General features: G+C 39.8%; 1 protein-coding gene across 1 annotated transcript in view; it reads left to right on the forward strand.

The window, feature by feature from the left end:
* The window catches only part of LOC307227896 (protein diaphanous homolog 3-like), a gene marked incomplete at its 5' end in the record, with an annotated part of 362,969 nt that overhangs the window by 36,697 nt on the left and 301,920 nt on the right, over positions 1-24,352 (forward strand). The window contains 3 exons of the mRNA XM_079997337.1: positions 13,343-13,375; positions 15,632-15,829; positions 18,168-18,272. Coding sequence (XP_079853463.1) covers positions 13,343-13,375; positions 15,632-15,829; positions 18,168-18,272 — 336 coding nt within the window. The remainder of the gene's footprint in view (positions 1-13,342; positions 13,376-15,631; positions 15,830-18,167; positions 18,273-24,352) is intronic.

Consider the following 24,352-nt stretch of genomic DNA (forward strand, 5'->3'; position numbering starts at 1 on the left):
CCGCGAGACTCCATCTGCCTTTTTAACAGGCAATATGAGTGTATTGCATGGAGAAGAGGGACACGGTACAACGATGCCTGCTTCTAAGAGCGATTCAAATACTGGGGTAATTCCTAACACACCATCTCATTGCAACGGATATTGTGGTTTACACAGTCGGTAAGAAGATTTTGGTGTGAATGTAAGGGAAGTTGTCCCCTTCATTAGCCCAGCATCATATTTATTTGTGGCCCAAGAGCGTCTCTGGCACCCCCTTTAACACGGGTGTTCCTTAAAGTGGACATCTTAGGCTCCTTTTTTACACAAGTTAATATACAGTATGTCTCTGAGGTCCCCAAAACATGTTTTTGGATGTTTTTGCTGAAATACCACTCAGATTATGCATTTTAGCCATTCTAAACATGCCCCTACATCCATCGTGTTACTGGCGCTCTGTTTAAGTGGGAGGAGCCACACGTTATGTGAACCAATGCGGTTTGAGCTTTACTTCGAGTTTAGGTGAATTTAGACTGTAAACTTAAACTGATTTCACCATATCCGTACACTAAAATCTGTTTCTGAACAAATTTGATGTGATAAATAAGCAATCCAGTTGCTGACTCTTCACTCATGAGATCTACAAGGCCTAATTGAAAAGCTTGTTCTGACTCTGACGGCCGTGTCCAGAGCAGCGCGAGGCTTGGAGTAGTGTGGGATACGGCGGCTCTTGGGGCTTTTTTGTTTCTTTCAGTTATGGGAACTTCGTAAATTAAAATCAATATAATAATCTACAGTTTTGTTTCGAGAAACGCGGAACGGATCATGTGTCACAGCCTTAAGTAACCTAACATAGAAACACACACACGGTAACACACCACGGTGTCAGGAGCGGCGTGGAGCTTGGAACAGTGCAGCATATGGCGCTTTCTGTTTTTAAATTTCATTGTTGTTATTCAACTATGGAAACTTCTGGAAAAATAAATACATCTACGGTTTTGTTTGGGGAAACAGTGGATCGCTCGTTGCAGCCTATAGTAAAGTCAACCTAACGTGAACATACACACACAGCAGATACATTTCCATCGTCTGCAGTTTTGTTGACAGATGGTATTAATTCTTCCTTAAAAGATTTGTGCTGGTCTCTGCAGCCAACAGAGCAGTTCCCATGATTAGCACTTAGCTTCAATGTTAGTGGGTCCGCTTGCGCTTGTGTCATGGGTGTAGTTACTCAGATAGAGGGCAGTTCTATTTTTAATAATGCCCTTGGTGATGTGTAGAAGGGCAGCAAAGCTGAACAGCTCCTTTCACCACATGTCTCACCACATGTCTGGCTTTTCTTACTAATTCATTACTGATAGAATTTGGATCGCTTTGCTGTAAATCCCATGCATAATGATAACCTGGTATCTATGGAGTACACTGAATCAATGTAATATTCTGTATCCTTCCTAACACAGGAGACTTCAAGACCACTGTCTGTCCACTTGATGGTAATTCCTAATAAGCACATCAGTTCTCAGTCACACAGATGAACAGGACAGCAGTTGGAGAGTATGAAGCTGTGACCTAATGTTGTGGTGTCAGCTTTAACTTCATTATCTATTTCTTCTCAAGGTAGAGTGAAACTCTAACATTCCTAAACGCGCTGCTCCTATAACGGTGGTTAAGTGTCCCGATAGTGGTGGGTTTGATTTAAGTTTATGAGAAGAATCTGTATTTATCACACGACACACTACACTTCTACACATGCATACACACACACACTCACACACACACACACACGCACACGCACACACACACACACACACACACACACACACACTCGCACGCACATGCTTTTTGGGTGGTGACAGGTGAAATGTGGCCTCTGCATTTCACCCATCCTGGCTTGTCCTCCCTCCGGGGGGCCAGCCAGGAGCAGTGGGCAGCATTCGTCGATGCGCCCAGGGACCTACTTCCCAATGTCGATCGCTGGTCAGACGATGGTGACGTGTGCATGTTTTTGGTGGGGGTCCTTACTGACGTTAAGTGGAGAAAACCCCATGTAGGCACGGGGAGAACCCAGGACATTCTTGCTGTGAGGCAGCAGTGCAATGCACTGCGCCATCGTGCCACATAGCACTGAATATCTTGCACTGGAATCTATGACAAATGGTATTGGCTCACCATTTATCTGGAGGATGGTGGTCGGGCATCAGTCAGCTGGGGAGGAACAGCAGAGGAAGAATGAGTCTTCTGTTGTGGAGGTGGGGCGGTTGTTCTCTCCCAGTTCTGCCTTGGGAAACCGTCATTGCCGATGGTGTTCTTGGTATCCGTCAGCCCCACCTCATTGTCTTCCTTGTGGGGCGCGAACTCTGTCCTCGTTCCAGACGCCTTTCTTTTGGTCCTTTTTCATGTTGGTGTTATATAGTGACGGGCATAATGTATATTTTGTTGTAGGGCTGTACCCCACTCAGAATTTGTCAGCCTGATCGGATTTGGCTGTTCAATACATAAATTCGACTATGTTCCTCCGTGCCTAGGGTTGGGTACAGACACCCAGTATTAACCAGGTCCTAGGGCTAAATCATTAAAGACTAGGGCTGCCCCCTGAAAGAGTCGGAAACCAGTTTCTTCAAGTCAAGTAGTCAATTTTTTATTTTTATTTTTATTTTTTTTGTCAGTCAGTGTGCGTTACAGTAACAGGATAAAACAGATGGAAGTTTACAAAATGCACAGGGATAACATTTCAATGAGGAATTATAAATAAGGGGAACCATTGATATATTTTTTTACTTGTGAATGGTCCACATCTGGACACAGACACGAACACGGCTCTCCATGTGCCTCGATCACCGTGGCACTTTCCTCCAAATAACTCTGAATACAACTATAAACACTGTGGGGATGGTGCACGGAGGACTGGGGTGCGACTCGTTGACTGGTTAAGATTATTTTCTGCACCTAATACATTGTTTAATTACATAAGGAGACGTAAAATCAAACCTACATCTAAAATAAAAACACCCTGTTTTGGCGCACCAATCTTGGGCACCCCATCGCCAGTGCGCACATCGCTAGCGCATACATCCAAAAACAACTGCTCAACTTGAGGAATATCAGTTGACTGACTGGTTTCCGACTGACTCGATGCGTCGACTTTCAGGGGGCAGCCCTAGTTTGTTGCAGTAGTAGCATACAAACACACGGTCACTGCCATTCCCCAGTCCTCCTCGGCCTGGCGCGTTCTCTCGTCTACCTTGTCTTCAATCTCCTCATCCTTTTCTGCATCCCCGTTGGTTCATCTCATCGAAAAATAGTTGAACCATTTGCAAGTTATCAGCTGCCGCGACGCAGTACACAAGGGGGTAATGCTGAGAGTGTCCAGTATGCAGGGTGCCTTTTTATTGTTTTTATTCGCTTTGTTTTGAGGAAGGGGACACGCGATCGCTCCCTCTCCAATGTCTCCATTATGCATGGAGAGGGAGACAGTGGTGCAAATTGTGCCCGGGCACTTGATTTTGCCCCCAGTGGATACATGAACGACCCAAAATGTACTTTTTTGATCAACAATATCAATTTGGGGACTTTATTACATGAATGATACGGAATGACAGATGAATAGATTGTGGGCAATTTTTTTTTTTATTATCCTTATATATATAAAAAATTTACTAGATCGGGGCTATTTTAGAGTTTTTTATGAACTAACCCCATTTTCCCTACATTGCTTTTCATATACTTTTCACATGTTAACAAATAACTGAAAGTTTCAACAGTATGTAAGGACATTGGAGGGACAACGTGGTGGTGCAGTGCTCACTCAGATAAACCTATTACCATGGGTTGGGGGGACGGTCCTGTAATTACAATATCTGATCCCTTAAATTTTTATTTTGCTATCCTTTTAAATTCCTAATAAAGCGATTGTTTTAACTCAACCTCGGCCTTTATGCATTCACTTGTTCATCGTAATTTAATCAGCCAGGTAGTTAGTACGATACATATATTTTACACCCAGAGACACTGATAACATCACTCAGGACTCATACACGCTCCAACACCTGTTTCATTGCAATCTATTGGCCAGGTGGTTTGTAGGATACTTTTCATTCTGAACAATGCAACACAAGACACCAATAAGATTCGCTCTGAACTCATGCGAATAACCCTACCTCTGCTTGTGAATTAATGTGAACATTACTACTACTAAGTAAGGTAAATACACAATTAAAACCCTATTGGAGTACCAGGCAAAAATGAATAAAAGATGGGAAGAACAATAAGCCCACCACACAATGGGCTGTCGGACCCAGCTCTTCCACCGACTACCAAAACCTCATGAAACTAACTGTACCTCCAAAACAAAAAGATAAAAAAAAAAATAATAATAATAATAAATAAAAAATTGTCTACTTTGTTATTATTCAATTGATTTTATTTTTGTCTGCTTACACCACTAGTTTTAACCATAATTACACAGAATTATCATTTAACTATTCAGTTAAATCACCCACAGCTTCCTCTACTCCATGACGAAATAACCACAACCACAACCACACACACACACGGAATAGTCTCGGAATAGTTCTACACACACACACACGCACTCTGCCACCCCCCTCCGCTCCCGTTTGCTCACGGAGAGACACAATTCACTTCTGTTTTTCTTCTTTTCAATGTTACTTCACAGAGGAGCACAATTTATCTTATCTTTATTTAATTATGTTTATCAAAATTTACTTATTTTGTTTATATTTTAATAATTCTTTATTTAATTATGTCGACCTTGTTTAAAAAAACCCCAATAAATCAATAAACAAACAAACAAGCATTAAATTTTCTTTTTCTGATCGATCCTTTTCCCCTACACCTTTCTTTTCATTGCACCCGGCTACACGATCCTTCCTATTGTTGCCGTACCGAATAATAATGTGTTTCTCTCGTCTCAGCCAGTATGACAGCTGATCCTTCCCACATACGCAGCAGCAGTAAGTGCCGATCTGTCAACCTGAGGGAAGTCCCAGACTATGTTAGCATCTTAAGAGTCTCGTACTGTTAGTCTCTACGCATTTCTATACCTGACTGATATCACCTTTTTTTTGTGAATCTCAGAATGTTCTCACCTTCATTCATTTGGAATCTCGCTTTGACTCCGCCGGATCCGCAGACATATCCAAGTGGCCCCCTCGGTGATAAACTCTTTTACCTAAATAGACGGATAGGCGTCGGATCCACCACAGAATTAACCCTTTTTAGACCACCCGAACACAAAAGAGAGTCTGGTAAAGTCAGATTGGTGATCCAATCCTCATCTCCAAAATTATCGAAGAACTTTCGATGTGTGTTAGGTGAGATATATCTTTACTGTCAGAAACAGATTCAGAGATTTGTTAACTTGTTAAATGTATTTTGCAAAATAGGAGAGAAGAACAATACAGCATACACTTCAAGGCGGCAAACCCGTCTCTCTCTCAGACAGACCGCTTGATCGGATCCTTTTATTAGGAAGAGAGCCGGACATTGCTTTGTGGCGTTTAACAAACTAGGACGTTGTGAAACATTATGTCCGGGAAATTCCGAGGAACATCGCGGACACCTGCGCTTATACTGTGGGGCAGCGATCGCCAATTGATGTTTTATCGGGGGGGCTGAGCATGCACATAGAGCACACACATAGATCGGGCATAGAATGTCATGTAGTTTGACAATTGTGGTCTCCCCATTCAAGAAGTGCAGGATTTTTTATTTACAAGTATTTACAAAAAACATCCAGTTGTTACAAAATGTAGTCCCTGAGCAACAGGACTCAAGTTCCAGTCCCTTATCTCAATTGTGTTGATTAAAAAAAAACCAAATAATAATAACAATAAAAAAAAAGTTTCATACATATGTGAAACAAACAAAAATAAATAGATCTAAAATAAAAACACAGTTACGGAAGTCTTGAACTAGCCTGCGCACATGGTGCACTGCTGTTTGGAGAAAAGAAGAAAAAAAAAAAAAACACTACTCTCTGACTAAGTTTTACATTTTTCATTTTCCATATAAGTAAGAAACTAAGGAAACAAAATACATCAAAATCCTTCTCTCTGAGATTATATTATATTATTTCTATATATTATAATCACAAGATTTGCATAAAGTGCGGCAGGCACGGGGGGGGGGGGGGGGGGCACGGCGTGGAGGGTGCCCGAGCACCTGCCCCATCTTTTACCGTGAACGGGCAACAAGGTAGCAGATTGTCTGGGTAAGATATGCATATTCATGAGGAACGTGTCCTTGGCGCACCCGCGATGTGCGCAGATCACAGGCCTTCTGATGCCCACCATCGCGGGCGCCCGTGATCTCCGCACAGCTGTGCTACTCCATTTGCCCAGAGCGGCAAAATGTCTAGAACCGGAGTTGGGGGACAATGTACCTTCTTTTTCTTTTTCTTTTTTTTTTTTTAACCTGTGCTGTCAGCATGCTGGGCATACAACACTGAGTATTTGTATGCCATTACATCCAGGACAGAGTTAGTCTGCAAGTGGAATTCAAGTTCTTAACCTGCAATGCAGCCCTTTATTAATTATTAAATCATCAAGAACTGCTGCAATAACTCTGTCCTGTGGATGACCTGTAGAATGACAAGAGCACAGTTTTTGGTTTTGGAGAACTATTTATCATGTTTGGATCTGTAAACAACTGATCACTACTCCAAGAGGGGGAGAATCCACACGGGTGAGACAAATATACACACACACACACACACACACACACACACGTGTGTGTGTGTGTGTGTGTGTGTGTGTGTAAGATGTCCACAGGTGAGTTTACAGTGACTTATTCCCATTGGTGTAGAAGGTCGGTATTATGTCGTGGCAGCGGACAGGGCCCCGAAGCCCCCCGAACTTGTAGCCTTGTAGACACCCTACGGCTGCAGGAAAGCCCGAGCGCCCTGCCCTGTGGCCACAACAGACCCCCGGGTCCCCAGAGAAGCCAGAGGGTCGTGGAGCAACCCCTACGCCCAGCCCCATGGAGACAATATCCCTTTTCTCTTTTTTTTGGGAGGACCTGCTCCTCTAAACTCTCTGCATAGGCCTATAGAGCGGGGAACTGAGGTCCAATCACCAGTGGTTACTCGACAGGAGAGGGCAAGAGCCTCCGCCCCCTCTCCCCCTCCCTCTCTCCCTGTTCCCTGTTCCCCTCTCTTCCTCTCTCCCCTTCTCCTCCTCTCTCCCTCCCCGCTCTAATTTTGGAACACGGGCAACTGCACTTACACCGTTTCAATGCTCAGATTTTCTGCCCTCAATGTCAATCGCGATCGATGGAGTCGATCGCTGATAGACGATTTACCGATAGACGGAAACCTTGTGAACCGCATGCAGATTTTTAATGACGAGTGGTGGGTCTTTAAAGTGTGATTTTAAAATCAAGTAAAAACAATTCTAAAAGAGTTTTTAAAATAAAATAAATTGTCTGAGACATTGTCTGCAGTATTCAAAACTACATTTCCACTGAGACAAAGCAACCTATGACTACTTTGAGAGAACACATCTATAGAGATCTGTTTCCTAGCTTATCATCTGGTGTCCACTGGCATTTTTATTATAAATTATTTATTAATATATTAATAAAATTAAAAACTTTTTTTTGTATTTTATTATATTATTACTGTATATAAATAATAATCTGAAACTGCAACATGTACTGGACCAACTGTGCCACGTGAGGCCACAGTGTCCAAATCCTCCATCGGCTTTCATGCTTCCAAGCGCCGCAACAGCCTCCATGCAAATCAATAAATCAAAAGAAAACTTTTGTATCAATCAATCAATAATCAATTAATAATAATAGTCTAAGTTATTGTAATAAAACCTCACAGTCCAGTCCATGTGTGCTTTTGCTTTGTGAGCCTGACGTGACAGCTCCTTTTCAGCCAAATGTGGCAAATGTTCCCCCCTCTAATACCGTTTTCAAACCTAAAAATAGGCGCTGGACACCTTCCCCATTGCCAGGAGAAATGCCGTTTTTTTTTCTGGTATGTCATGTTCGACCTCATGAACACGTCGCAAAATGGTCGTGTCATGGTTCCAGTGTGATTGGGACTGAAAATGACGTAAAACTGTAAAACTTGAAAAAACAAAAATATTTTGGGCCGGTCAAAAGAATCGGATCGTTCATGATTGCCTCCATGCTGCTCGTACGCACCAGTGCGCAATCCTTTGGCGGCGGGGACTGGCTTGGGGTGGTGCTGGAGTGTCTCGGAGCCCAGCGGGGAGCGTGGGGGTTCTCCGCTGTGCTAGCCACAGTGCGTTCCCCACACTCACAACATTTCACGGTCCCCCATGCGGCGCTGGTAAAGGGGCCAAAATTAGCAGGTCAACCCGTGTGTCCTGTTCCGATCAGAGCCATTCGGAGGTGGAGCCAATAAGAACCTGTCTATTGCAGGGTTATTTGACCCAGGAGTCCCGGGTTTTTCCTTTCTCACAGATGACAAATGCTGGATGATAGCGGGTGTTTCCGGGATTATGGTGTAGTGGGAAATGGGTATTAGTAAGAGAGAGCCTATGCTCCTCCCTCACTGGGAGGTACACTAGTTGAAAAGGAGCACACCCACTGTCATGTCAGGTTCACAGAGCGAAGGCACACACAAATTGGTTTAACTGTGAGGTTTTATTTCAATAAGTTATTTTACTATTATTATTTATATGTGAAAAATACTGTTTATATCTGTTCCATACAAAAATAACAAATTTTAGTACTGGTTTTATACATTTTTTTATTGTGCAACATTTTAAGAATATATATAAATATATATATAAATATATATATATATATATATATATATATATATATATATATATAAATATTAACGACAATTCATATTTGAATTATCCACTATCCAGCACATCTCCCCTCCAATCAGATGAACTAAACTTGAATCCCCCCCATAGTCACACACAGTATTACACTAGTTCTTTGTGGTAGACTACTATAAAAAAAAGTTTCACCTTTTAACTGTTCATTTTTTTTTCTTAAATATAAAGGTACCGTACAGTTACCGTGGTCCCAAAACCGTGATACCGAACCGTAAGTCCACTGTACCGTTGTATCATGAGTAGAGTCAGCTTGTCGCTTTCTCTATGTAACTTTCAGTTTGCTGTCTACCGGTATACATTTGTACATAATTTCTGTATAATAATACATTTTTAGGTTGCAATTGTGATAACATGATAATGTTATATGGTAATGGTAATAATGATAAATTGGAATTATTGCATACATCATGCAATCCATTCCTTAATAACATATTACTAGTAGCATATTACTAGTATTTTAGAATGTGTAATGGTTTTATTGAGGAAGTTTCAGAAGTTTGGCTCCTGCGAAAATGTCTTTGTTAATGTGGCTCCTGAGCTGGGAAAGGTTGAGTCCAACTGACATCGGATGATTTATTGCTTGTGTTTACTGAATAATAGCTATGATAAGGAACTTAAAAAAAAGAAATGCATACAAAATCGCAATGGCAATATTGGCCTTAAAAAATTGCATTTAGATCATTTTCCCAAATTGTTCAGCCCTACTGTTGTACGTATCAAAATGTATACACGCAAGTTAATTTTTTCAAAGTTTATTCAACATAAGTAGCTGAAGCAAACAATTTATTTATCTCACTCTGACACAGTTTCCTGGCGGCCAGCCCCATTTTGACTGCCTACAAATTCTCATCACCACAAAGCTATCCCATCACCACAAAGCTAAGCTAGCCTGCACTATGGTGCCCGGCTGGTAAAATGTATCTTTTTTTTTAATTTTGTAGTTTTTAAATCACCTATATGTTTAAATCTCAATTGCACTGGCATTGATCACACTATACTGTCCATGACACAGTATTTCTCACACATTTTAGCCACTGTGGTGTGGTCAGAGTACCTCTTTCTGGGATGTGTATTCAATTGGGGGACCTCAATTTAAAATGTTGGGCTCCTTGGGTTTAATCCTGTCATACAGATGAACAATTTTAAACGAAGAGGACATTTAACAATCTCTCAATTAAATTGTGAGAAGCTTTGTTCTGTGTCTTGAAATGCAGTTGTGAATACAAGACAAAGGGGTAGTCAACTTGTGCAAAGCTGCTCAAATTGTCAAGAGTCTGGAACATTTCCCACAATCACTAGGATTGTGGCGTGGATTTTAATTGCTTTCAATAGTGTCAATAACTTTGATCTGTTAATCTACATTTGATGGCCAAGTTAAACTGGGTTTCAGACATAGTTAAGTCGCACATTTCATCCATGTTTAGGAACGTTCCAATTTTCACAGGCATTTCCTTGTTCACTGCTTCCAATTATTTTTCCATATAGGGATTGTACAATGGGCTTCAGCATATGGCAATGCCATTTTTTTTTATCTTGGTGGATAAACCTTAACCTAAATTGATCACAGTATGGGTGTTGCGGTGGGGGCGGTGGTATTTTCAGGTACTTGGTGTATGAATCTTTGTATAAACTCTCCTTGCTTTTTATGTGTCATTTTCCTGCCACATTGACGGCAAAAAAATGTTGAAAATTAATCTCTGAGAAGTCATTAGTGCGCCAGCTCAGTGACAGGTTGACATGCTTTATTCTAGGCTGGTAAATTTTATGTTCATTAAAGACTGGTGAGTATTGATTGATGTCTCTGGGGTTTTCACAGTCTGGCATAATGTTTGAGGGATGAGACGAAACACAAACTTGTGCGAACCTCTTGCCATACTTGCACGCGTTGATATTTTCAGGATGGAAAATTTCAAAGGACCTAATGTGTTTCCTCCACTACGCATATTACAGTGACAGTGTTTTCCCCTTTAATGCCTTAGTGAGCTCACTTTGACTTGAAATCTCTGCGGGGATTGAGCCTGAAGGACTGGTTTTATTAACTTGCAAAGCATCACAACCACTAAGTTGGATTAAAAAAAAAAAAAAAAAAAAGTCACCATGTATTTTGGGACTGGTTGACATGGTAGAATTTATAATCAAGGCAACGCGGGGGACATCACAATATCTGATCATTATTCACCATCACATGCTAAAGACAGAATTTGAGATTTGTCACAGTGAACTATGTGGTAATGTGAAACGTATTTGACCAAATAAAACTCCCTCCCATAATTCAGACGTAATGATAGAAGATTTTAAATACCTTCTATTAGTGGTGTAACGGAACTTAGTTGATCCATGATCCATACGGATCGCCCCCCACGGTTCGGCAGGCATGTGAAGTTATAATTCCCAAAACCTCAATGCAGAGTTGCAGTGAAAAGAAGATGGACAAGACAGATGTGTGCTGTGTTTTACTCTGAAGCGCAATGATTGGTTTACGGTACGTTGCCCTATGTTGCTGCTACTTTGCTATGCGTCTGCGCTTCCGCCATATCGGAGCGGTAAAGATCCGCTCGTAAACAAATAATGTGTATTGAGAAATGCAGACTTCTCTACAAAACCGACTGTAGCTTGCTTAATTCTGACCCGATTTTCATGAAAGTAGGTTTGTTTTAGGTTTAGTTTGGTTTGTTACTCGCTGCTAATTGGAAATAAATTCAGTTACTGGAGGCGGATCTATTCATATTTTTTTCATTCACTATCATGTTTAAAGGAAGAAGGTATCATGCGTGCCCCATATTGTTCCTTGCTATAAGTGTTTTACAGTATAAATGCAAAGCAAAGTTATATTTGTCTCCCTTTTCTTTTTGCTGATCCGAAAAATGAGCTGATCCTTGATACCGATCCATGATCCGAACTGTGAGTTTTGTGATCCGTTGCACCCCTACCTTCTAATGTGGCGGAAACTTCAATAGGAGGCATTCATTCAGACCGCAAAAGTGTGTACCATGATATATGACAATGTCTTAATGTCATCAGGATAATGCTATTGATTGATCAGTAAGCCCTATCATCACTTTTGTTAATTTTTACGTGTGCCTTGGTTTGTTCTTTATTACAAATTTTTTATTGTCAATTTATCTATATATTTTTTTATTGTTTTTAAGTATTTTTGCCTATTTGTAAAGCTTTTGTACATTTTTATTCAAACATGTATCTGACATTGCAATTACAAAGCTAAATTAAAATTCAATAATGGGTTGTTCTCATTTGCATTAGGGGGGGGGGGGTGTCCAGGATAGTGGATAATTCAAATATTTATTTCCGTTATTTATTTATTTATATAATATTTTAAAACTGTTTCACAATAAAAAAAATAAAACCAGTGCTATAGTTAGTGTTTTTTGTGAAGAACAGGTATAAACAGTATTTTTCACACATAAATAATAATACTAAAATAATTTATTGTAATAAAACCTCACAGTCCAGTGCATGCGTGCCAAGGGCACCGCCCGGCGAGGGAGGCACCGAGGCTATCTCTTACATAGAGGGGAAAACATATGCTGGTGGCAGGAGACGGTAACTGAAACAAACACAACAAAAAACTGTAAAACTTGACGAAAAAAAGAACGGCTCATCACCCAGCGAGAATCGGTTACCTTCATTTCTACGGAATCGTATCGTTCGTTTCGTATTTCTATTGGAAAAGTTGCGTAGCTGTTGTTAGAAATAATATATGCCGTTTGTTATAAAATGGCGCCTGTTAGAAATATTATGGTGCTTGTTATAAAATGGCGCCTCTGGTTGGGAAAAACAGTTCTTTGTGACCAGTCGCACACATATTGTTTCCAGTACTTTTCCTGTTGTCTGCAGGATGCTCATGCTCTTTTGCACGTACATAGTTCTTTGTGTGTCCATATATGCTTTTGTGACGACTTGCTTAGGGGAGACTTTATAAGGGTTGTCGTCTTTGTCGTCATTGTCTTTTTGGTTGGTCTCTTTGTCGTCGAGACTTATCGAACTGACCCTGCAGATATACCGGCCTGACAATAAATTTGACCAACTCCTAAATTCGTCTTACGTCTTCTGATTGACGCTCCAACCCATCAATGACCATTTTGCCTCACACTCGTCTCCTTCTTATTGAGGAAGCTCCACACATCAACCAACCTGGGAGGGATCCGTTTAGGAGATCCCAGCACTGTGCACTGTTGAAAAAAAAAAAAAAATAGACTTCTCGAGCAAAAATAGAGAAATACCGCGCGTCTGTGTGTGGACACCGCATGGCTGATGTGGCCAGTGGAGCCACAGCAGTGGGCTCAGTGGATTAAGATAACGTTCTGCTTTTCCACAAAGGGTTAAACCTCATTCTTCTACAATGCTTTCAAGTCTTGGTTTATCTTGACATGACTCCTCTACCTCCTAATATTGTTCAACATGAGTTGTCACAGAAATGAGTAAGTCTGAATACATTTTCAAACCCAATGACATTCAGCTTCTAATTATTTATCTCCATTTCTTTTTCCCTCCTCGTATAGCATTTACACTTTAGAAACCTCACGGATGATGTGGTAAGATGCGTTTCCATCTGGATGCTCTGCTCTCCTTTCACCCTTTCTGCAACTAACAGAGTGATTTGTTTTTAACTGCTGTTCACTAACTCTTTATTTCCTCCTACCTGATTCCATGAGACTGTAGATGGAGGAGAAGCACTATTTGTACAATGTAGTCACACTTATCCATCTTGGTTTCCATTACAACACTCGCTACTGCCTATCTAAAATAAAACGTGAATGGTCTGTTCTTTGGCTGAGGCATGTTTCACACACTACTTTTACATCAATAACATTTAGTGGTAGCTTACTAATGCGATTACTGACAGCAATTATGCAAAAACGGTTTGTTTTGCATTGTTTTCTTCCATTGTTGAAAAATGCATTTTTTTCTACGTGTCCCACATTTCGAGAAGTGTGAAAAATCCACACGATTTTTCTAAAGATTTGTACAAACGAGAGATTAGTACTTCTAAATGTGATTCAAAAACTGAAGTTCAAAATGCCTCCCTCTGAATGTTGACCAGAATCCAGTCGTTGCAAGTGTCACAACGACCATTTCTGCAACAGTGATTTGGTCAGTGAAAGATAAATGTTATGTGAAGAGTGGATTAGATGCAAAGTGGGTGACATGATAGAATTCTGGTTTGATTTTGCAGTTTTTTTTTTTTTTTTTTTTTTTTTTTTGGACAAATACAATTCTAGTGCAGGGGTTCTGAAACTACTTTGACCTCTGAAGGAAGTGATATCTGTTTTTTGGGAATTGGTGTGTTTTCCATTATGTGTATTATGGGTTCTTATCTCGCCTACATGAGTGCCGACTTGCACCAGCATGGCACCATTCCCTAATACATGTAATATATCATTCCAATCTGGACAGATCACTTTTCGCCTGGAACAACAGGTCCCATACCAAATTGTACCAACTCCTGTATAAGAAACTCCCCTTGGGTGCTTGTGCACGCTGTTTAGCTGAGCGATTTTTAGAACTAAAGTGTTTTTAAAAACAATATATATTCAATGTGATGTCCCTCAGATACGGCATCGCAATCCATTTCTCCGTCAAATGGCACCCGGAGATAAGCTTCGAGAGGGGGTCAGGGACACCTTTGTACAATTTCTATACCTAGTCTGTGCAACTGAAACATCCTGAAAATACTCTTATTTTTCATTGATGAGCAAAGTTCAACACAAAAGACAACAATCGCCGAAGTTAACTTATCTAAGGCTCAACAAAGCAAACTCTATATTAAGGTTTCTCCGTATTGAGTGATTAACAATGTATATACTAATATTCTTCTTTCACTAACATGAATGTTACTAAAGCGTGCTATCTTGGCCAGGAAAATACATTTTAATCTCAAGGGACTTTCTGGTTAAATAAAAATCGAATCAAATTGCATGCTCGGTTTGTTTACATGCCAGTTCAATTATTGTTTTTAATATATATTAAATATATATATATATATATATATATATATATATATATATATATATTTATTTTTCCGCTCCATAATACAATACAATGAAACATGAAATGGGGAGAAAAAAAAGGAAAAACACTGGCACCGAATGCTTTTGGTGTTGTGCTTTTGGTGTTAAGGACAGGAAATGAAGATAATGGTATCAGAGATGTTCTGTTTTGGCAAATTAGTCATCGCTGTCATGACATTCAAATCAAAAGTAAATTTGTGTTACTTTTTCTTTTCTTTCTACTGAGAAAATGACTGTTTAGGATGATGTAATAACCAAAACAAACCGCACATTGCTGCCAATGCTGTCCTCACACTGATTCTCGCTGAATCTATTAAAATTTAGATCTCTCTCTATATATATAGAGAGAGAGAGAGAGAGAGAGAGAGAGAGAGAGAGAAGCATTGTTTTGCAGTTAAATAAAAAAAAATATAGAAGAAAGGGTATTATTGACTGTTTAGGATGATGTAATAACCAAAACAAACTGCACATTGCTGCCAATGCTGTCCTCACACTGATTCTCGCTGAATCTATTAAAATTTCGATCTCTCTCTCTATAGAGAGAGAGAGAGAGAGAGAGAGAGAGAGAGAGAAGCATTGTTTTGCAGTTAAATAAAAAATATATAGAAGAAAGGGTATTATTGCTGTGCAATACTTAAAAAATGAGAATAGTAGAAGGATCACAATACACAGTTAATTATGCAGCTGGATATGGTTGTACAGCATCTAATCATGGCGGTTGCCAATTGCTGCCCATAATTAACAAACCGTTTCTGTCTCTTTTCTTCTGACCCGACGCAGCTGGACAGGTTTGCCAGTATTCGGATTCCGGGCAGTAAAAAAGAGCGCCCCAACCTGCCGCACGCCAAACACAGCTCCAGCGACTGGTCCATCTCCTCTTCCTCCTCCTCCTCCAACTCCACCTCGGCGGAGTTGGAGGAACTCTCGTCCAAGATCACCTCAGAGAAGGAGATCCTGGCTCTTTTTGAGAAGATGATGGTACGGTCAAAAACTCCTATAAACGTTATCCCTTTCTGATTAACTCCCCCACCCCCTTCAAAAAATAAGTCACTAATGTAGTCATCTGCCACATTCAGTCTTTCTTGTTTCTGCTGCTCTTCTTTCTTCTCTTCTCCTTCTCACTCAATGAGACATAATGTATATTGTAAATGTAACAAATAAAAATAAATGTAATCTGACCCTTTTTTCAAAGCCTTTGACATACATTTTCGGATGCATGTTGAAGTTATAGAAAATAAGTGGAAAATAAACAAAACCAAAGAAAGAAATACCTACCAATCTGGAAGGATAACAAAATGTGAACGTGGTGGTGAGGATTATCAAGGGATGATTATAGATGGTTAGAAACCAAGCACCTCGAAGCAGCCAAGCAGACGAAATGCTGATTTCCCAATTTATTCAGTGTTCAAGCAGGTGTCACTGATTTAAATTCTTGTGATGCATTATGATCGTCATCGTAGAAGCGCATTGCCCCTATCCTGAAATACATGTGACTGTGTGATTATTTTATCTTCAAACCGTGGCTGTTGCTCTCAAGCCAACAATGTTCCATATGACATTTCACTCACTCAGTGCAAAACTACCGCTGACCACAGGTAAAAGTTCAGCCTTTTAAACTAAATGTACAGTATGTGTCACCGTGTACAGTTTATACATTTTCACCATTAGTTTCTCAAGTTGTATATTGAGCATGTATGTTTGTGTCAACACTAGTTTACTTGAATGGTTGATTAACTATTGTTTGATATACACACTATACAACTATGTTAAAACTGCTGGAAATAGTTATTTCCTATAATACTTTAACAATATTGTGTGGTTTTAAATAAATGTTCAGTTTCTTGCACTCCTACATCCATAAATGAGTATTTTGAAGTAGATTAGTTTTCCTTTATTTTTAACCCAGTATGGACTTGTGTGTTGAGAATCATAGGATTTCACTGGAATATCTTGTATCATGGCCTCAATTGTCTTTTCAGAATTGATGGGAATGTTAAGAGCTCCTTCTCCATCAAGATAGAGATTCTAGGACAATTGACAGTCACTTCTGAAATAAGTCAATATTAAAAAGCCACTTGCTAAAGTCATAACGATGTGTAGCTTTTGGCATTTGCTGTATTTAGCTGCTTTCACACATGCACTGCAACCCTGAAACTATTCGGACGTTACCCAGAGGATCTGTATGTGTGAATGCATATGTCGGAATCAGTTTGACCGGGCATTAAACAGACTTTACTCAGCCAGCACCCTCGCACATAGTCTGCATAATGTCCGATTAAGCGGTATGTGTGAACAGAGAAGGTGATTGTCTGGAGAATTCACAGTGAGTGAGTGGCTGTGTTGCGTGTTAATTGTGTCTCTACGATGCGATTCACAGTGCTGCTGGACACGGATCCAGAATGCTGCAGCTTTCTTTCTCCGTTGGGATCTTCGTGCACAGAGCGTAGCTGCTTCGCACTCCTTTTAGCTTTCCTTATATTTATTTCCACCCTTTTGTTTGTATTGCGGATACGTTCAAATACATGGAGTATCAACGCAAAAAATGTCACAATTACTGATAAGTTGGTAGCCTCGTCTGCCATCTTGGATGTGCTGTAAAACTCTGCAGCGTCATGCTTTACTGCGTCACGTCCTGCCTCCTGCACGCTCTAACCTGGCTTCGCTGCCATTGTCCAGACCTGAGTTTGTGTGTGAAAGCAGCTTTTGCCTTGTTATTGCTGTTGATCGCTGGGAATTTACTAGTTGTCCTTCCGCTAAAAGGCAAAAACCTCCCTAAACCCGAGACACGTCTCACGTGTCACATCTGTAATTCTCAGGGGAGTACAGAATCTCCTCGAGTGACTGTGTCTTCTCTCAGGGGTGTCGGTGCATGAAAAGTGCTTACAATTACATGGGTAGCGCCCGGGGGACGGGGGGGGGGCGTTGTTCTACAGAGCCACTCTGGGGTGATACAGCACAGGCTTCGATCATTTGCCACAACTGGTTGACTGATTCATGGCTGAGCCAGGGTATAATGACAAGGCAGATACAGATAACTGATGGCGGGGCTCTGTTCAAACTAATATAAACTTGAGAAGGCATCCACATACTTTTCCAATATGAGTGGAAACAGTGGGGGAGACGCACCATCTTCTCACCCAGGATTGCAATTCTAGAGCACACACAAAAATAAGTCATTGAAATTGTGAATTCCATATTTTCAAACGATTAAAATGAATCTAGGGGTGCTTTCAGAAGGTCGTGAGACATTTTATTTCAGTTTTTATCCATTTCCACTCTCCATCCTCTGAGACGTCTCCATTCATTTTCTTTTCAGGAGGACATGAATTTAAATGAGGATAAGAAGGCTCCGCTCAGAGACAAGGATCTCAACACAAAACGAGAAATGGTCATCCAGTATGTTTTTACTGCTTCCAAAACAGTAAGTCTTCCTCTTTATGTATATACACTGATCAGCCATAACATATCCACATAAAACCACCACTAATAATCACTTATATTGTGTAGCTCCACTTCGTGCTGCCAAAACAGCTCTGACCCATCGAGACATGGACTCCACACGACCTCTGAAGGTGTCCTGGGACCAAGACATTAGCAGCAGATCCTTTAAGTCCTGTAAGTTGCGAGGTGGGCTCTCCATGGATCGGGCTTGTTCCAGCACATCCCACAGATGCTCGATCGGATCGGAGACTAACCCCAGATCATCCACATGATGTAGAAGAAAAAGTGATTCATCAGACCAGGCCACCTTCTTCCATTGCTCCATGGTCCAGTTCTGACGCTCACGTGTCCATTGTAGGAGCTTTTGGTGGTGGACAGGGGTCATCATGGACGCTCTGACTGGTCTGCAGCTACGCAGCCCATACACAGCAAGCTGTGATGCACTGTGTGTTCTGACACCTTTCTATCATAACGGCATTAACTTCTTCTGTGGGTTCAGACCAGACAGCCTTTGCTCGCCATGCGCATCAATAAGCCCATGGGCGGCCCTGACCCTGACACCGGTTCACCGGTTGTCCCTCCTTGGACCACTTTTGGTAGGTACTAACCACGTTATACTGGGAGCACCCCACAAGACCTGCCGTTTTGGAGAATCTCTGACCCAGTTGTCTAGCCATCACAATTTGGCCCCTGTCAGAGTCACTCAGATCCTTACGCTTACTAATTTTTGCTGCTTCCAACACATCAACTTCAAGAAGTCACTTGCTGCTTCATATATCCCACCCCTTGACAGGTGCCACTTGAACTAGATGAGCAATGTTATTCACTTCACCTGTCAGTGGTTTTAATGTTGTGGCTCATCGGTTTATATCAACATTTCATGCGTTTTTAATTGGTTTACTTTGTTTATTTATCATCTGTGCCCACAGAAAATACTATTCATTCTTGTGGCAAATCTTAGGACTCCATGAAATCATGTTTATGGCAGGTGCTTTCTGAAGGGTTTCTATTTTTTGTGTCAAGATGTGCTTATGTGCTTTAGGTTTTCTTTGTCGCCAACCAACTTATGTGAAAGAGTGGATAAGGTGTGCCATTAATTCATGCCAACCTTCATTGCTTTTGTGTGCTAGACAATATTGAATGGGTGATTCATTTTTAGGTATCTCATTTTGGTTTCAGAGTAGGGCTGAACGATTAATCAAATTCAAATCGGCATCACAATGTAATAGTATATAATTATTACAATAATAACAATATTTAAATCGCAAAGGCTGTGATAAAAAAACAAAACATTTTTTATATATTTTTAATGTTACGCGATCTAAAACAGTGATACTCAACCTGCGGCTCGCAAGCCACATGTGGCTCTTTTATGAGTAGTTGTGGCTCTTTAAAAATATATTTAAAAGGAAATAAAACAAATTCGAAAAGAGTATTCCATTAAATGTAGACATTGTCTTCAGTAGTCAGAATGCATTTCTCATCAGACACAGCCTGTGTCTGATGAGAAATGCATCTGTATTATAGTATACGTAGTCTATAGTGCGTAGTATGGTGTATCCCTATAGTGTCTTTTAACTGAGTGATTAATGGCTGATCACCTGGTTTCCACCGGCAATTTCATTATTAATTATTCAGCTTCAATTATATTATTACCGTATATAAGTAATAAACTGGATCCGCAACTTATCACTGGACCCCCAACTGCGCCACACAAGACATAATTAAATTATTGTTTAGAATTCAGTTTTTTGGAGGGCACTATATGAAATTTAAAAATGGAGGCCTTCGATAGGGAATGCCATTAAAAAAATACGTGAAACTCACTTAAGTATCAGCCCCAGAAGAACGTTTTATCTAATTTTAGATAAATACTACATTTTTCCTCCAATCCATTTCCTGAATAATTAAACATACCTCAATTTGATTGAAAAAAAAATTCCCTGTTTTCAACAAAACGGCAACAGCAACTTCCCCAAGCAAAACTATTAAAATAATGTGGGATGGAAGAAATTGCGTTTATGCAAACTGAGAACTATTCAACAACCATGGTTCCTGACCCAAATGCTGTTCATTCTAGTCCAATTGTATAAACGTATTTCTTACACAAATAATCAGTTTGTTAGTTATACACAAAAATATAGTTACCATCACTTTTGTATATATATACACAGTATACAATTATTTTGTCAATTTTTCTTGTCAATGTTTTTAATGATTCTACCAGATGCAAAATATAGTATGATTAACTAAATATAATATACAATCATGCAGCAGAGCACACAATAGCAAATTCATTCAAAACTGTATACAGTTTATTTATATATTCCCAATAACACACTGCAGATGGCTTTTCACTTGAAATATTTTTATTCTGCTGTCCCTGAAAAGTTTTGTTATTATGTGTTGCATGATTTATTTAATTCCAGCAGTGTTTTTGACATACACATTTTCATTCAAAGATGCTTGCTAGTTCAGAAAGTGGTCATCATAGTGCTATATTTTGTCTGTATTCAACTGATAAAAAAGGTTATCCCTGGTAGTCATTGGAAATAGCATTTGCTAATTTTTGAAAATGATTTGCTCAAAAAATATTGTGCTTCTACTCAGACAAATTTGTGCTCAAAAGAAAACCTGCAAACAAATATATTCTTGATTTAGACTTTTTATCATTGTCAGTACTCCATGGCATTCAATCATGATGCTGCCTATTTAAAGATGTCCACAGACTTGGAACTAGGAAATATAGTTTAAAGTGTCATTCTTAAGCTACTCAAGTTGCCTTTGTACCTTTCAGTCATCCTCTGATCAGTCATCAAATTCAAATTGTTCAAACCAACACTTGAGGTGGATCATTGAACATTTCTTCTGTATTTCTTCCATATTCATATATTATTTCTAAAACTAAGTGTTGGTTGTGTTAGTGGTTGATTGTTTGAGTACTATTGTTCCGGAAACGGTGTTTGGATAGATTTTTATTGTTCAAGTGGAGATATTAACCTGTAAAAAGAAGAAAATTAGCATAAACAGAATGTTGGATTAAACTGCTGTTCTTTTTTCCTAATCGATAAAAGTTTAACTAATCATTTCCAAATGGCAACTTTTTAATTTTTCATTCTTAGACCCGTTCATCTGATGGGAAAGACAAAACTACGTGATAATAATTGCATAAATGTATTCTTTATACATGGCGTTTCTAGCCACGAGCCTTTTATCACCTGTTGAGATATAAGCGTCTGGGTTCAGTGCTGCTCAGCATTCAGCTGCAAAAAGAAAGCATACTCCCTGACAGAGCGTAGGGTTAGGGTTGGATGGGCCTCTCTCTCTGGAGCATTGGCTGTCCTCTGCATCATCATCGTATCAAACCCGCCTCATAGATGAATGGTGTGATTGGCCCACCCCTTGCAAAGTCGGGTGGAAATATGTTAATAAACCAAAGAAAACCAAAGAAATATATTTTCATTATCAATTTCTCTACTTTTGTTGAAATAAATAAAGATTAATAAATACAAATAAGGGAAACAGAACTATCCAATGAGTCACTCAAAACAGTAGAAAAGTCACAAAACTTAACAATGTCTGCAAAGACACTATATGACACAATAGAAGAACTATAGAACAGGCATTTTTTAGCAGTTGCAGGAGGCTCTACAGAGGCACATGACTGCATTTCCTCATCCTGCATCCCGTTTCTTTTTTTTTTCCTCTTCTCTGGTGCCAACTCCTGTTGCCTTTCAGAAATGGTATTTGAAATGCAATATAGGCTTCCTATTATAATCTAGTACAGCTGTGACTATTATAAGCACAGTAGTTTGACCACTATAAGTACAGATCTGGACCAGGTTTTAGATTTTCTGCGTGTACAAAATAGTAAAAACAAATGGCAGAACTTTGAGTGTGCAATTATTGAAATGCAACGAATGAATGAGTGACTTTGCAGTGCTTTGTGGAGTCCGAAACCCGCTCGTTGCTGCTCCCGGCTTTAATTTTGGCCAATTTAGCTGCTCCCTTCTGCTGAGCGCAAAAAGGTTTGAACCCCTCAATTGCCACTTGATTAGGGTTCAAACCCCGAATTGGTAGAGCCTTGTGTTTTCTTGCCACTTTACAGTATTATTCTTCTTCTTCTTTGTCTAATGCCGCGTCTCTTATGGTCGTGAGCTGGAACAAGCTAGAAACATGAAACCTGACCCATTAACTGGAAATGATGTGCAAATGCTTCCCAAAAACATGAGCCCAATTGGCCTGATGGTGGCGCTGTAATTAAGGCCAATTTTGGCAAGGCCCCGCCCCTCACACTGTGACTCCGATGGACTTGAAATTCGACACACAAGTCCAGCTCAATGTGCTCGACAAAAAAAATTCTTGGACCATAAATGTCCGTAATTTTTTTTCAAATTTTCATAAAAAAGTGTTCTCCACCTCCAGTTGCACGCTGTCCACAGTTTCTTTATTTTAATTGTCGTATCGCTTGATTGCTTGTTTATTGCAAAGTGTAACAACAGATGTTGCTGGGAGGGTGCCGATGAAGGAACCCCAAGTTGGCAACAAAAAGATTGCTTGAAAGCTGATATGACATGTGGCTTTTCTTTGATAGAGATTGGTAAAACTGGGTTTTAAAGGAGCATTTATGCGCATGTTTATTTTTTTATGAATAGTATAAAAAAGCACAGGAAAATCATGAAACCTGAAGTTCGTAGTTACACGTGTGTGACAGCCGCACGCCTGTAGAACAGTGCAGACAAATTAAGCTTATCTGTTCTGAGGGAAGGATGACTCCAAAATGCTGAGTCACTTGGTAGTGACTGATAGATGTATAAGACTGGCACAAAAGAAGACTTTTAAAAATATATATTTTTATGACAAAAGAACGAAGTACAAATTTGTGTACAGTATACCGTTTTTCCCCCTGCCCTTGAAAGACACTGCTATCCCAATACATGCACAATAAGGTTCCAGACAAATAGTATATCTCGGAATTATGACGGCATACAATGTTTTCACCATATATTGTAACTATAATCAGCTATATATATATATATATATATATATATATATATATATATATATATATATATCTATATATATCATACAACTTACTGTATAGTTGATAATCAACACTGATAATCAACACTGATAATCAATGCTATATGCCTATTTAGTTGGTTTAGTTGAAGCAGCCAAAAGAAGAAGAAGTTGAACTTGAACTTCCTAGTCATTTATAAAAAAACATTATAACAGCATCTTCTGGTCTCTGCACCACTGTACTTTTGGGTCATGTGCTCGACTTTTAATTTAGCTACCACAGTGGGGAGCTGAGAGGTCACAGTTGGACACAGCAAACTAATAAAAAACACTTGCTTGTCAATACCCTTTCCCCCCGAACCAATAAAGGTGTCTTCAAAACAGATTTGTTTTGAGATGACGTTAAGCCAAGGGAGCAGACCAGATGTGAAGAGAGATATATATATATATATATATATATATATATATATATATATATATATATATGAGAGAGAAATCTTATATCTGCAATATTCAGCATGGGTGATGAAGGCTGACTCTTTTATAACGAGGTAGGGGTTGGCAGTGAAAATGCCTCTTTTCGCTGAAAGTGGTGGAAGTCAGATTGAGCTTGGATATTGTGTTCATCCTGGAGAGCGTCGAAGGCCACGAGCAAGCCATGACTGATAAATTATACAGGACTAACGGTGCTGTCTTGCTGCCGTCTTGAACATCCCGGAGCACTGCTTGCGCTCCGGGATGCTTTCACTTCAAGTGTTCATGCATGTGTAGTACTGGGGTGATAAGCCATTTGCAATTTGCAGAGCTTACAGAGCACCACATTGTTGGGTTATTAGCTTCAGCTTGTTCTCTGTGCAGCCATCTTGTTTCATTGCGACGATGCAAATCAACGTATATCCGTAATCGATGACGTCAATGAGTCGTCCCGGCCCTAGTGTGAAGTTGTTTGACCAGACTGGGCGTCTCTCTGCAGCCTAATTTATCAGCACATTGGATTTGAGATCACATGCTGTGTATTATTGTTGAGAATAAATTAAA

This window comes from Zeus faber (genome assembly GCF_960531495.2).
Source record: "Zeus faber genome assembly, chromosome: 3".
Classification (NCBI taxonomy): Eukaryota; Metazoa; Chordata; class Actinopteri; order Zeiformes; family Zeidae; genus Zeus; species Zeus faber.